General features: G+C 52.8%; 1 protein-coding gene across 3 annotated transcripts in view; it reads right to left on the bottom strand.

Annotated features, from left to right (window-relative positions):
- Positions 1 to 2,937: 2,937 nt before the first annotated feature.
- LOC118087502 (retroviral integration site protein Fli-1 homolog) overlaps positions 2,938 to 15,528 on the bottom strand; it is a 38,534-nt gene continuing 25,943 nt past the window's right edge. For 2 of the 3 annotated variants that reach the window (XM_035120204.2, XM_035120205.2), the window contains exons 4-9: positions 15,246 to 15,449; positions 14,566 to 14,652; positions 13,841 to 13,906; positions 12,301 to 12,360; positions 5,096 to 5,143; positions 2,938 to 4,439 (exon numbers count right to left, since the gene is read on the bottom strand). In XM_035120204.2, coding sequence (XP_034976095.2) covers positions 3,925 to 4,439; positions 5,096 to 5,143; positions 12,301 to 12,360; positions 13,841 to 13,906; positions 14,566 to 14,652; positions 15,246 to 15,449 — 980 coding nt within the window. In that variant the 3' untranslated portion in view covers positions 2,938 to 3,924. The remainder of the gene's footprint in view (positions 4,440 to 5,095; positions 5,144 to 12,300; positions 12,361 to 13,840; positions 13,907 to 14,565; positions 14,653 to 15,245; positions 15,450 to 15,528) is intronic. The other variant, XM_035120207.2, reaches the window with a different exon arrangement.

Below are 15,528 nucleotides of genomic sequence, written 5' to 3'. Positions count from 1 at the left end.
CACCCAAAACACCATGTAAACATTATGTTTACATAAGAGATTGTGGGGGGGAGGGGGGCTCGTTTAATCTCACTGTAAACGAGTGGTACAGTGACAAAGTATTTCTATAATAATGATGATGATGATAATTTATTTATACCCCGCCCATCTGGCCAGGTTCCCCCAGCCACTCTGGGCAGCTTCCAACAAAATATTAAAACACAGAAATCCATCAAACATTAAAAGCTTCTCTAAACAGGGTTGCATTGAGATGCCTTTTAAAGGTCTGGTAATTGTTGTTCTCTTTGACCTCTGGTGGGAGGGCATTCCACAGGGTGGGTGCCACTACCGAGAAGGCCTTCTGCCTGGTTCCCTGTAACTTGGTTCCCCAAGACTAGGGCTGGGTGATAACAGCTTTTCAACATCACAGTGTATCGCCAGGCAAACATCACAGTTTGGCGATATACCGCGACGTTGAAAAAACAAGATGCAATGGACTCTGCCTGTAGAACACCAGGTGAAACTGCCCCAGCTCTCCCCTCGAGAGCTGAGGCGGCTTCAGCCAGGCTCACAGGCAGGGACAATGCAGCTTGTTTGAGTAGCTCAGCTGGGGGGGGGAGTCCCCCCCCAGCTGAGATAGCCCCAGAGCTCATGATATATATTGATATATCGCCCAGGTTTACTCAAGACCCATCAAATCCATAAAGTTTCATCTACAGCACATCTTTTAATACAGAGAAGACTAATATTACAAGGCAGGGAGCACTACAGAACAGAAATTGTATTACGGAGGGAGATGTGTTCGTAGGAATGAGTGGAATCCATCCTTGCCATGGGGCAGTACTTAAAAGGAGCTTCAGGGTGTTGTTTTGTGGGTGACAGACACACAAGTGGAAGAGCAGTGGTTCTCCAAAACTCATATATTCGGGATTCTGGTTGGTGCTACTCAAGATGGACATGGGATGCGTATGGCTAGGGCAACTGTTGTTTCCTGCGATTGCAGTCCTCTTAAACCTCTCTAATAAGATGTTCCTTGTCTCCCGAGGCCTTCCTAGTGCTGAACTACCTGGTGGCAGGCTGGGAAGTTCCAGGAAATGAGGGAGAGTTCAGTACAGGAGACAAAGAGAAGTTTGAGTAAGATGCTGCTATTACTGCTACTCAATTCCATCGCTATGAAGTATGAGAGTCATTGCCGGAGTAGATGGTTCAAACTCCTCAGCATTTTGCCTTTCAGCAGCCTCCGTTCTCATCCAATGTGTGCCGTAAAGGTGTACTCTGAGTCATATAGGCGCTTAAAGGTGGCAGCCAAGGTGAAGTCCGGATGTGACCTAAATTATGCCTGTGGGCGACATTTGCATCTCTTTGCCTGTGCTGCAAGCTCTTCTGTCTCTGCCACTGTGGAGCCAGCCCCAAGGGGGTTGCTGCTACAACTAAGTGATACTCGAAAGGAGACCCATTGAAATCAACAGTCAGCTGAGTCCATTGATTTCTGCAGGTCGTCTTATGAGAGCACGATTTAGTCGGCTGCAACCTCTTGGGTATGCTTTCACAAGCAGCAGAAATGGGATAGAGTTTGCAATGCTGGCAAATAAAGGGGAATTCCACCACTTGTGTAATTTAGGTCACACCATCTGGACTTCAGTGTCCCTTTAAGTACACCTTTAAACCACAGGCTGACTTGTAGTAGTGTCTGTTTACAGAGTTTTCAGAGTTCCCTGAAAACTGGCATGAACCACTCTGGGAATTGTAGCTCTGTGAAGGGAGGAAGCATCTCCTAGCAACTCTCAGCACCCCACCCCCACCCCCACACCAGATTGTTGTAGCATCTCCTCTTGTTTATCTGAATTGTTGCCTATATTATTCAAGAGATAGGTTGAGTTTACCGTGCCTCTCCTTCTTGCTCCTGGGAGGCAGCGGCATGAGCCAGAGGCTGAGGTTATGATTTGTACCACTGCAGCTGGAGGAATCCTATTTTCAACAATCCCATATGTAAAACAACAGCAACACTCTCCCTGCACGTAGAAACCTAGCAGAGCAGGGAACAGCCTGAAACAGAAACTTCCTTTCTGCGCTGGAATTTTTACTTGCAGGGATCTCTTTCATGGGAGAGCATTATATAACAAAATGCTCATTCCACTTTACAGCTTCAAGTGGTTTGCTGCATGCTCAGATCACATGCTTATTTACCTCTGATATATATGTACATTATAAACTGAAAGAGGTTTAGTAGTCTTTCCTGCTTCTCTGGGAACTGTAGTTCTGTGAAAGGAAGTGACCCATCTCCAAGCAACAACATCCTCCCCTAAAGACGGTCCTCCAGAGACCCTGAGATTGCTAAAGTCATTGAAAACCAATATATGTTCCATTCTTAATAGATTGCCTCCACACACTGTTTAGAGAGGCAAATTTGCAGTACCCAGCATGAGGCCTGGCATCACCACAAGGCACCCTGGGGCACTTGTTAGAGCACCAGTGATTGTCCAGGATCCGCAGGGATACCTGCCCTGACCCTCACCCTAGTAGGGCTGGATCTGGAGTGCTGACTTTTTAATTTGCCATGCTGCCCCAAAATAGCATGACTCCAAACCATTGTAGGGATTCTGGAAGGAAACAGAGTGCTTTTAGTACAGATGAGAAGGCAATAGGTGCTCCAGACTTTGGAAAGGGGTTGGGAAATAGCCCACTCGAGAGCCTTGCTCAGCTCAACGGAGTTCAGTCTAACCATTGTGCTTTGAGGTTTGCAATCACATAGAATGGTGAAGACCATTTCGTGGAGGTCACTGTAGGTTGTTCACCTGCAGTGTTCAGCTCAGCTCATCTTGATATGCATAAACATGCGCTTCTTAACCGCTCGTGTCTCTTAATATTTATTTTAAAACTGCCACACATGCATCTTTTAAAAAATAGGAATATAAATGTTCTCCCTTTTCCTTACCCACCCACCCACCCACCCACCTGGCAAATTAAAACTGTGAACCTTAAGCATTAAAACATTAAAAATAGTTGCAAAAAACATGGGCTGGCTTAAGGGGGCAAAAGCAGCCGTGGTGATGGCATGAGTGCTAGCCAATAAGCACTTGCTACCTTCCCCCCCCCCCACCCCGCACTGCCCAAATACACTGGAAATGCGCGTCAGGAGCAAAGGCCCTTTTCAACCATCAACGCCATGCTGGAAAATGCTGCTTCTATTGTCACCCCAGGGTTTGGAAACAGAGAGTGGAATTTGATGTTCCAAGAGAAAACGGCGCTGCTACTGTTGTGGCTGTATGTCAGTGTCTCTTCTCCCCCAGCAGCTGCTAGTCTAACACAGAGGCTTGACCTCCTCCGTGGCCCATTGGGGCCGATAGGACAGAAAGCAGGGAGCCCAACAGTAGGAGGAGCCAGAGCCAATGACTGCCAAAGCCAACTCATTCTAGTTTTGTCTTCTCTGCTAAGTTCTACAAGGGTGACTATGGCATATTCACACCCTAGATGCCAAGCAAGTAGCAACAGCTCAACGTCTCTTGCAACCTCAAGTTCCTTCTGCTATGGTGCATGCAAATTTGAGGCCCTTATTAGGCTCTGTCGTTCGCTCGGGAGCCACGGATGGGGCGGCTATGGCCCTTTCCCCATGTTGCCGGACTCCAATTCCTATCATCTCCAGCCTTGGGTCAAGGACGATGGGAGTTGTAGTCCCAACACCAACAGGAGAGCTGCGGGCTCCCTATCTGTGCTGTAGAAGTTCCAGCCAAGTCCAGCACCTCCTAGTGGCGAAGGAGGAGATCAGATGGGTGTTGCGCTAAGTGCCAAAGGAGATGAGAGGGGTGCCCCCTGGTGGCATGACCCTCATCCACACCACCCAGGATAATTCACAGTCTTGGGGCTCAGCTACTGTCTGAACAATGAGCTCTGCTGGCTGCCGCAGGAGTCCGAGTAGCTCCAAGGGCCCCGGAGGCATCAAGGGGACTAAAAGAAAGAGCTCAAGTGGCTTCCGGGCTGCCTGGGCACGTTGGGGTTCGGGTAGATGTTGCCCCCGCCGGAATTCCAGTAGGGGGAGGTGGGCCCGAAGAAGCCTGTGGGGGAGGTGGGCATCTGGGCGGCGTGGCCCAGGCCGAAGCCCACCTTCTGCTGGTGGTAGGGCGGGAGGTAAGGCAGGTCCGTGTGGTGGTACTTGTAGAGGGCAGGCTCGCCCGGCTGCCCTTGCTGGCTCTGGTTGATGCCCTGGAAATCGAACTTGTAGGCGTAGCGCTTGCCGTGCACTTTGGTCATGATGCTCTTGTCATAATAGTAGCGCAGCGCCCGGCTCAGCTTGTCATAGTTCATGTTGGGCTTGCTCTTGCGCTCACCCCACCGCCGAGCCACTTCGTCGGGGTCCGTCATCTTGAACTCGCCGTTCGTGCCCTCCCAGGTGATGCAGTTGGCGTTGCTGCTGTCCGACAGCAGCTCCAGGAGGAACTGCCACAGCTGGATCTGACCACTGCCTGCCAGGGGAGAGAAGGGGCCTGGTTAAGAGTCGGGGTTGCAGGTGAAGGTGGGAGCTCCGAACTGTCTGTGAAGCTGGTCAGCAACTGGCTAAGAGGGCAGGTCTAACGCGGGTGCTGTGGGCCACGGAACCTGCGGCCCTCTGGATGTTGCTGGACTACAACTCCCATCATCCATGACCACTGGATGATGGGAGTTGTAGTCCGATGACATCCGGAGGGCCGGAGGTTCCCCATCTCTATTGGAGACCAATATTGGGCTTTTTTGAACATGGCACATCATTGCTCCTCGCTCCCATATTTTCTTCTGCCCAAGCTTTTGTCACAGCAAACAGCTTGGCTTGCTAAACGGGTGGGAGCTTTCGGCTCTGCAAGCACCTATTTGCTATCTCCCTGCCCTTTCCCAGCCTTAGAAGGAGATTCAACAGGCGAAGCTTTCTTTTCCCCATTGTGGCACCTTTGTGCCATGAGCCCGGCTGCACACACCCTCTAACCTTAAGGTTACCAGATTTTCTTCAATGAATCCGGGGACAGTTTTCAACTTCAATGGATTTTGTATGGGGACTGATTTGCAAATCCGGGGACTGTCCCCAGGAAACGGGGACGTCTGGTAACCTTACTCTAACTCCCCAAGAGAAAGAGATGTTTGGACCCACCTGGGTTTGCCAAGCGGCTGCTAGTGGGTCCCAGGACCTGGTATGGATCTGGTGAGAATGAGAAGGGAGTCGTGAGAGGGGCTGGAGTAAGATGCACCTCCCCACCTGCAGCTCTGCCTTGTCACATTGCCTGGAAAGCCTCACTGCTGTTCTCAGGCGCTTCCCGGCTGAGCTCTGGCTGAGCTGGTACAGCTCTGGGCTGGGCTGTACCACTTCAGACTGCAGGTTGCAGCTCATGTGGCTGAATGCTCCTCCATATAAGTAAACTAGTGTATTTCAGCCCGTTCAATAACGGGCTCTAGAACATCCTGGGGTTCGGAGAAGCGCTTGCGCAGCGCTTCTCCGAACCCTGGGACCTGTCATTGCTGTCGGCGGCAAGGGGACAGGAACGGAGGAGGAGAAAGCGCTGCTTTCTCCTCCTCCGTTCCTCTCCCGCAGCCGCCGACAGGAAGCAGAACTCCCAGGGTTCGGAGAAGCGCTTGCGCAGCGCTTCTTCGAACCCTGGGACCTGTCCTTGCTGTCAGCGGCAGGGGGACAGGAACGAAGGAGGAGAAAGCGCTGCTTTCTCCTCCTCCGTTCCTCTCCTGCAGCCACCGACAGGAAGCAGACATCCCAGAGTTCGGAGAAGCGCTTGCGCAGCGCTTCTCCGAACCCTGGGACCCGTCCTTGCTGTCGGCGGCAGGGGGACAGGAACGGAGGAGGAGAAAGCGGCGCTTTCTCCTCCTTCCTTCCTCTCCCCCAGCCGCCGACAGGAAGGACGCGCGCACTCTCCCCCCCCCCGCCTCCTCCAACCGCCGCTCCTCACGGCCAGGGAGGGTTGTGAGGAGGCCTTCGCCGGCCTCCACCCCGGCGGGAGCGGCGGTTGGAGGAGGCAGAGTGGGGGGAGAGTGCGCGCAGCGCGCAGTCTCTGCTGTCCAATCCCTGTATCCCTGGGGCACATGCGCAGTGACCCAGGGACACACGGGACATCTGGACGCAGGGACAACATGGACATTATTATATAGGATAAAAGTCCCTGCAAATAGAAAACTAGCCTGTCAAGTTCAAGGCTAGGCTGTAGGCACGACATGCTAGCAATCCTTGTGCAGGGAGAGATAATATGCACTTCTGCATTCAGCAATGTGAACCACACACGCCCTCTGAAGCAAGTACAGGTAGGCTTGACCACCTGAGTAACAAGTAGCCCTCCCTCTGGCCCAACTGCTCTGTTATGTACTGAGCTGAATCCTAGAACAATAGGATTCAGAATCAGCGGGAGCTACCCAATCCAACTCCAGGTGGAAGTGAATCCGCAACCTGATTGGCCTGCTGGAGCAGCCAATCAGGCGGCTGGCAGAAGTGAATCTGCTACCTGATTGGCCTGTAGGAGCAGCCAATCAGGCTGCAGGCAAAAGTCAATCCACAATATAATTGGCCCACAGGTGTAGCCCTGAAGTAGCCAATCACGCAAGGCCCATTGTGTAAATAATGTATATAAGCAGATGGTTTTGGGAAAAGAGCCATTCGTCTTCTCTTCTCCTCCTTGATGACTATGAGCTGAATAAAGAGCATGAAATTCACTCTTGACTCCGAGTATATTTCACTGGCGACGAGGGTGGGATCCTGCTGAGCTGACCGCCACCACGCACTGCACCGCAGCACCGCCACCTGCTGCACCGCTGCATCGCACCGTGCATCCAGGCTTCAGCTCCAGGACCCAAGGAACCCAGAATGGCAACCGACAGCAGCTTCTCGCCATTCAAACCAGCATCAGGAGACTGGGAAGGGTACGCCGCCCGTTTCAACTTCCTCCTGCAAGCGAAAGAAGTCACCAACGATGCCATGAAGAGGGCGACATTCTTCAGCGTCTGTGGAGAGGAGACGTTCGAAATCGCCCGGGCTCTCCTTGCACCTAGAGATGTCGCTACCGTCTCTTACAAAACAATAATGGAACGGCTGAAGGAGCACTTCTCACCACAGCCCTCGGTGGTAGCTTGCCGAAATGCCTTCTACGCAAAGCGGCAAGCCCCGGGGGAAACCATAACTGGGTTTGTGACCTCCCTCCGCCAAGCCGCCCGGCTATGCAACTTCTCAGAGTTGGAGAACATGCTTTGTGACCGCCTCGTTGGTGGCCTGAGGGACGAGATGTTGCAACGACGCCTCTACGCCAAAAAAGACCTCACGTTCCAGATTGCTCTGGAGGAAGCCCTGGCAACCGAAGCCGCCGAGAGGTCAACGCAAGAGGCACGACCGGCCCCGCCATCCCAACCGAGGGTCTACCACGAAGACCTCACCGACGAATCCGAATCTGACAGGGAGGAAGTACACCGAGTACAGCGGCGCACTCAAGCAGCACACACACCACAGCAGCCTCGACGAGAAGGAGGGAACTGTGCAAGCTGCGGGGAGAACCACGAGAGGAGGACCTGTCGTTTCCGCAACGCAGAGTGCAGGCAGTGCAGAAAATTGGGACACATCGCCCGGGTGTGTCGGGCTCGACTCACCCGTCGACAAGCATCAGATGACCGACCCAGGAGCCCCAGGTCACACGGCACCATGCACCAAGGCAACTCGACGGAGATCACGGACTACCAGGTATTCCAGTTGCCCCATCCCAGCACAGAGAAAATTTATATAGAGGTACAGATAGAGGGAGCCCCATGCCGCATGGAGCTGGACACGGGTTCAACTCTATCCATAATCTCGGCCCGAACATTAAGGGAACTGTGCCCTAATGGGGGTCCCAAACTAAGGCCGGCCCCATTCACCCTCCGGGACTTCCAGAAACGTAAGGTCCCTACTATGGGGGTGGGGACCTTCAGGGTGCAATATCGAGGGCGAAAGCAACAATTGGACTTGCTGGTAGTTAAGGGCCCCTACGTTAGCTTACTGGGACTGGCATGGTTTGGACCTCTGGGGCTAGCCGTTACCGGGGTGAACCGCACTAGCTTACAAGTGGACGTGGACGCCATATGCAAAGAGTTTCCAGGGGTTTTCGATGGGGCATTGGGACGATATACAGGACCCCCCATTGCCCTACAGCTAGACCCCGCTGTACGACCCATCAGGCACAAGGCCCGCCGGGTCCCGTTTGCCCTGAAACCCCGCATAGACGAGGAATTGGACCGGCTCGTGGAGCAAGGAGTGCTGGAGCCGGTGCCCAACGCCCCCTGGGAAACTCCAATTGTCACACCCGTCAAGCCTAACGGTTCGGTCCGCATCTGTGCAGACTACAAATGCACCATAAACAAGGCTCTCACGGCCCATGCATACCCAGTGCCAGTGGTCAGCCATGTCCTTGCCACCCTGGCTGGGTCAAAAATCTTTGGCAAACTGGACTTGGCCCAAGCGTATCAACAGTTGCCTGTGGACGAAGCCACAGCAGAGGCTCAGACGATTGTGACGCACAGAGGGGCATTCAGAGTAAAGCGGCTGCAATTTGGCGTTAGCGTGGCACCAGGCATATTCCAGAATCTAATGGACTCTCTCCTTAAAGGGATTCCTGGTGTCACCCCCTTCTTCGATGATGTACTGATCGCCGGGCCCACACCAGAGGAATTTGAGGACCGCCTCCGCTCCGTCCTGCACCGTTTCCAGACGGCGGGCCTCAAGGTGAAGCGGGAAAAGTGTTTACTGGGAGTGCCGCAGGTGGACTTTCTGGGATTTAAGGTGGACGCAGAAGGGGTCCATCCAACCGGTGACAAGGTACGGGCCATTTGTGAGGCCCCAGCGCCCAAGAGCAAGCCCGAACTTCAGTCATTCTTGGGACTATTGAACTTTTACCATGCCTTCCTTCCCCATAAGGCAGCGGTAGCGGAGCCCCTACACAGACTCCTAGATAAAAGGGCCCCTTGGGTGTGGGGCCAGCGACAAAGGGCCGCATTCCAGGCAGTCAAGGACTTGCTCGTCTCGAACTCGGTCTTAGCACACTTCGACGAGAGGCTGCCAGTGGTGCTGGCATGCGACGCCTCTCCCTATGGCATCGGCGCTGTCCTGGGACACCAACTCCCGGATGGAAGAGAGGTGCCGGTGGCATACTTCTCCCAGACGCTTGCTGCAGCCGAACGAAACTACTCACAGATTGACAAGGAGGGTCTGGCAATCGTGAAGGGCGTAAAAAAATTCCATGATTTCTTGTACGGGCGGCCCTTTACCATAGTGACTGACCACAAGCCGTTGCTTGGCCTGTTTGCCCCTGAGAAGCAGACCCCCCAAGTGTTGTCTCCACGTGTCCTCAGGTGGTCAATTTTCCTTGCCGGCTACTAGTATGCACTAATCCACCGCCCTGGGAAGGCGATGGGCCACGCAGACGCCCTCAGCAGGCTACCACTACCAGAAACAGGCCCCGACCCAGCGCCTGCGCAAGAGGTTATGACCCTGGAGCTGCTTCCCGACCGACCCATTCAGGCACAAGAAGTTGCGCACCATTCCACAAAAGATAGGGTCATCTCCCGGGTCCTGGACTGGGTGTGGCGAGGATGGCCCAGCAGCAGCCCCGGGCCAGAATTCGCTGGCTACACAAACCGCAAACATGAACTGTCGGCCCACAAGGGGTGCCTGTTATGGGGAAGCAGGGTTGTTGTTCCCCAGCCCCTCCGCAAAAGGGTCCTCACAGCCCTACACGAGACACACCCAGGGGTAGTGAGGATGAAGGCCCTTGCCAGGAGTTATGTGTGGTGGCCGGGGATTGACAGAGACATAGAGGCCTGGGTCCAACACTGCCAGACCTGCCAAGAATCCCGCCCGGATCCCCCAAGGGCCCCAGTCCAGCCCTGGGAGTCCGCCCGACATCCATGGTCACGCTTGCACGTGGACTTCGCTGGCCCCTTCCAGGGAAAAACATTCTTCATAGTGGTGGATTCCTACACCAAATGGCTGGAGGTCGCACTGGTACCATCCACTTCTACGGCGGCAGCCATCCGGGTACTACGTAAGCTGTTTGCGACCCACGGGCTCCCTGACACCCTCGTCTCGGACAATGGAACCGCATTCACGTCAGAGGAGTTCCAGACCTTCACAGCGCAGAACGCCATCCGCCACATCCGCTCAGCACCATTCCACCCTGCCACCAATGGCCAAGCGGAGCGCATGGTGCGGACCACCAAGGACAGCCTCCGCCGCATGACACAAGGGGACTGGGAATACCGCCTTGCCGCATTTCTTCTAGCACAGCACAGCACCCCAAGCACAACGACGGGCCGGAGCCCAGCTGAATTACTAATGGGCCGGCGCCTTGCAACTAGACTGGACCGACTTCACCCCGACAGAGCTCAGGATGAGGTAGTGGTGGGGAAAGGCAGGAACCCCCGGACATTTGTGGCCCAGGACCCAGTGTATGCAAAGAATTTTGGGGCAGGCCCAGCATGGGTACCCGCCACAGTCACCAAGGTGACCGGTCCCGTGTCGTACGAGGTACTAACGGAAGGGGGGCAATGTTGGCGCCGCCACTGCGACCAGATACGGCGACGATTCCCAGGAGGAACCCGGGAGGAGAGCGGGACAGAGGGGTCCCAAGGGGACAGCAGGGCAGTGAGGCCTGTAGAGCGAGAGGGGTGGGCAGAGGAAGCAGAAGCAGTAGGCACAGAGGGGCGCCCCGAGGCTGGAAGGACACCGGAACCAGAGCTACAACCTAGTGGTTCAGTGGCGCCAGACCAGACAGCCCCGGCACAGCCAGCAGCCTCGGAACACGAGCCAGAACCAGAACCCCTGACCAAGGAACACCCCAGGCCACAACGCACACGGAGGCGGCCAGCAGACCTTGGGGACTACGAATGCAACTTCCCGGGCAGGACTGGAACTTAGAGGGGAGGGGTGTTATGTACTGAGCTGAATCCTAGAACAATAGGATTCAGAATCAGCGGGAGCTACCCAATCCAACTCCAGGTGGAAGTGAATCCGCAACCTGATTGGCCTGCTGGAGCAGCCAATCAGGCGGCTGGCAGAAGTGAATCTGCTACCTGATTGGCCTGTAGGAGCAGCCAATCAGGCTGCAGGCAAAAGTCAATCCACAATATAATTGGCCCACAGGTGTAGCCCTGAAGTAGCCAATCACGCAAGGCCCATTGTGTAAATAATGTATATAAGCAGATGGTTTTGGGAAAAGAGCCATTCGTCTTCTCTTCTCCTCCTTGATGACTATGAGCTGAATAAAGAGCATGAAATTCACTCTTGACCGAGTATATTTCATGCTCCAAGAGCCACTATGTTCTACTCCAAGGATGAGGAACCTGGGATCCCCCTCCCGATGTTGCTGGACTACAACTCCCATCATCCCCGAGCATTCGCTATGCTGGCTGGGTCTGATGGGAGCTGAAGTCCGACCACATCTGGAGAGCCACAGGTCCCCATCCCTGGCCTACTAGATGCTATTGCATTGGGAGCCAAGTTCAAATCACCACCGTGGTAGTTTGCCAACTTCTCTTCTTAGCAAGGTCTTTAGGAGCTGAGTGGCAAGCAGAAACCCAACCAAGCCAACGATTATTTTGTCAGCTGAATTCCTGCCAGCCACATAGCCGTTAAAGGCGCAGAAGCCCTGCTATTTTAAAAAAGTTGGCTACCCCTCAGCTCAGCTGTGGTCTTATTTGTGACCTTGGAAGCACCTCTGCTCCTCAGCCTTTTTTTCTCCAGCCGCAGAAGAATTGTCACAACCAACCCCACAAGATTGTTGTGGAGATGAAATATAAGTGGGAAATATATTAGGGGTAAGAAGGGGTATTTAAATAAAGGCATGTCATTGATGCTAGGGTGACCTGTTGAAGTCCATGATCTTTCTCCTCTGTTTATATAGAAGAGAGATTTTTAGCTAGTGCAGATTTCCCCTTCCCTTCAGCATTCTGTCAAAATTCTCTCTTCAACACCGTGGATATAAGAATCCTGCTTTGCCCCTTCCGCCTGTGCAAGCTAAATATATTCGTTTGAGAGCATTATAAGAATATGCTTGCCATCCCCACATCACAAAACGTGTGGTATCACTAGAAAGCATAGTTGCCAACTGACCAGAAAAAGAGGAGCCTAATCTGCTCTTCTGCCTTTTAACAACCTGATCTACAGAAATCAGCAGGTGATCCTTTTGACAGCATGGAGATATACAGGAGCCCCTGCTGGTTTGCAGATGATGCTGTGGTTAATAGCACAGGAACAGAGGCTGGTTAATAATAATAAAAAAGGTGGCAGTCCCAAGGCAGGAAGTGGTGTAAACCTCTCCTGGGAAAGGTGCAAAACTGTACCTGGAGCAATGCGTGTTGAATCAGGAGTCCTGCCGACGCCCTGGATCTGTGGTGGGGAGCCTTGAAGATGGAAACGTAGCAGGGGAAGCATTAAGAGAGAGAAACAAAAGATGTCCACATGCAATTATTTGATTTAACCAGGGCTGAGAACTATTTCCCCTTGACTGAAGTCAAAAGAACAGAAGAACAGCATGGCAGGATCAGGCCAAAGGCCCACCTACACCAGCATCCTGTTCTTCACAGGGGGTCAACCAGATGCCTATGGACAGTCCGCAAGAGGGGCTTGAGCCCCATGGCTCTGTCCTGCTTTCGTTCCTGGCAGCTGGTATTCAAGGGCACACTGCTCTCAAAAGGTATCCTACAGCCACCGGGACTAGTATCCATCAATGCACTTAACCTCTGTGAATTTGTCTAATCGCTTTATAAAAGCCACGTAGGTTGGTGGAAGCTTGCTGGGGGAGACAAGTTCCCTAGTTTAACATTTGCTCTATGCTCACATCTGTCCATGGAGGCGCAGGTCATTTCTGTGTCCAGGGCAGCTGTCTACCAGCGCCATCTGGTAAGCAGGCTGAGACCTTACCTGCCCACAGACTGTGTCTCACCAGATAGTGCATGCTCTAGTTATCTCCTGCTTGGACTACTGCAATGTGCTCTACATGGAGCCACCTTTGAAGGTGACCCGGAAACTACAACTAATCCAGAATGTGGCAGCTAGACTGGTGACTGGGAGTGGCTGCCGAGACCTACATTGGCTCCCAGTACGTTTCCGAGCACAATTCAAAGTGTTGGTGCTAACCTTTAAAGCCTCAGCCCAGTATACCTGAAGGTGCGTCTCCACCTTAGTTCAGCCCGGACACTGAGGTCAAGCACCAAGGGCCTTCTGGCAGTTCCCTCACTGCGAGAAGTGAGGTTACAGGGAACCAGGCAGAGGGACTTCTTGGTAGTGGCGCCTGCCCTGTGGAACGCCCTCCCATCAGATGCCAGGGAAATAAACAACTATCTAACTTTTAGAAGACATCTGAAGGCAACCCTGTTTAGGGAATTTTTTAATGCTTGATCTTTTATCCTGAATCTTCCACCCTTTAGCCTTGTTGAATGATTCTGTGTTCTGGCTCCATGAGAACAAATAATCATGTGTGCACAAGAAAAAGGACGTCTGGAGGGGTCCTCTGCCTATTGGGCGCCTGCAGCTTTTCCAAAACGGTGGTGGAGTTTGCAATCCAGACTGCCACTGTCCAGACTGAGAATGACTTATTCCTGCCCAAGCAGTTCACAAAGGTTAGGACAACCGGGAGCTGTAAGTCCCCCCTGGTCCAGCTAGCTTAGTATTGCCCACACTGGCTGGCAGCAGCTTTCCAGGATTCAGGCGGCAGGAGGGTCTCTCCCAGGCCTAGCTGGAGATGCCCGGGATTGACCCTGAGACCTTCTGCATTAGAAGCAGATGTTCTAGACCGGTGAGCTATGGCCCTTCCCCTACCAGAGGAGAGAGATTAAAAATGTAGCATTCCCAGCTTTTATTCTGGGAATGAATAACTAGTACCTTTGGAAGTTGTGCTGATGGAGCCACTGCCCCAGCTGTTGCGACGTATTTCTTCATATGCAGCCTCTGTACCAAGAGAGAGAAAATGGGCCTGAATTAAAGAGAGGTGCTATTTCAGGGAGGAAAGACACAGTTCACAGATGATTCAAAGACCCCGTCTTGTAAAATGGGAAACAGTGGTGCATTTTATCCGTGTTCGCCATGCTTGCAATACTGCACGACAACCAAATATATATGCGCTGTCCTCCCCCTCCATGTAGAGAATGGGAACTGAAAAATTACGGGGCAATCTCCAACACTGCACTGCTTTCAACAGGAAGAACCTCAGTGGCGTTTTACAACTGGAGAGGCTGGAGCTGCAATTCTTTTCTTCTTTTTCTTTTTTTTTAAAAAGCAGAATAGTTTGGATTTGGGAAAAGTTGGGAATGAAACACTGAGAAACACCAGCAAGCAGCAGGTCAGCATCAGTGGTTCTCTGTAAAAAGTGAGAGGATGGGGGATATCGGTAATGGCTACTGTGGAAGTACCTACGTTGTGAAACACCTTCATTCCCTGGAAGGTGCTCTCAGGTGAGGATTGCTTGATTGGGTCTATAGCCAGACCTCCCCTGACTCTGTGGCTCACTCTCAAGCACCACAACTTTGCTTTCATGTTAGATCTGTGAGATGCAGGTCCTATCCCAGCCCCACGTCCCAATCTTGCCATTACCTTTGTTGGCAACTTACCGGATTTGACTTGGGCCCTCGAGGGTGGTGGGGGCGGGGGCTGCTGAGTAATGACTGGTGCAGGCGGATATGTAAAAGTGGGGCTGCCTGGGTGGAGGAGGGAGAAAGACAGAAGAGTTATTAGAGGGCAGGAGGGGCTGCGGTGGTCATTGGCCAGCCACAGATTGCAGTTTCGTTTGCTATTATCACAGGGTAATCATAGTTGTAGTAAGAATAAGAGAATGCTTTCCAAGCTAGTTCAAGAGCTAAGGTATCTGCTTCCCACTATGTCTGTCCCTCTAGCCCAGGGTCTCAAATTCCACATCGAATATGTTCTACTTCAGACTGTAAGTGGAGGATCTTTCATTTGAATGCATCCCCCATCTTTTAAACGACCCCACACATAGAAAGTTAGAGTGTCACGGAAGCAGGTTCTCTGAGCGGCTAGTGCTCTACATGCAAGGCGTTTTTGGAGGACATGCATACTCCTCACATCCAGCACCACAATCCTGCCACAGATCTGTCATCCAATTCTCCTGATAGTTTTGCATGGCTCAGATAACTAGCTCCCCATGAAGTTTCTGCAAGGTGGGGCATAAAGCAATTTTTAGAAGTGGCTATTGAGCAACGCCCCTCTGTCCCACATGCAGCCTCTATCTGAAAACTGAGTTTTTCCACCCTGAGCCTGTCAATGGCCTTACTCTGGCGCAGGTAATTGAGGTGAGACAGCAACACGTCGGCGTTGTATGGTGTAGTGAGCCGCAGGAAACCTTCCTTGCCAAGTTTGCACAGTTCCTTGCCATCCACATGCTGGAAGAGGCCGGTTTCAACATCGATGAGGTCGTACTCCTTTACTGCCCAGTCAAGCCACTGGCGGACGTGTTCATGGGTCCACACGCCGGGGTCTGTTGGAGAGATACAGGTGTCTAAGGTACAATGTTGGCTCCAGGTTTTGGATGTTCCTTGGGCAAAACACCCTCTGCA

Source organism: Zootoca vivipara, chromosome 6 (genome assembly GCF_963506605.1).
Source record: "Zootoca vivipara chromosome 6, rZooViv1.1, whole genome shotgun sequence".
NCBI lineage: Eukaryota > Metazoa > Chordata > Lepidosauria > Squamata > Lacertidae > Zootoca > Zootoca vivipara.
Note: the sequence above shows the minus strand (reverse complement) of the source record. Positions and strands in the feature narration are given on the sequence as shown.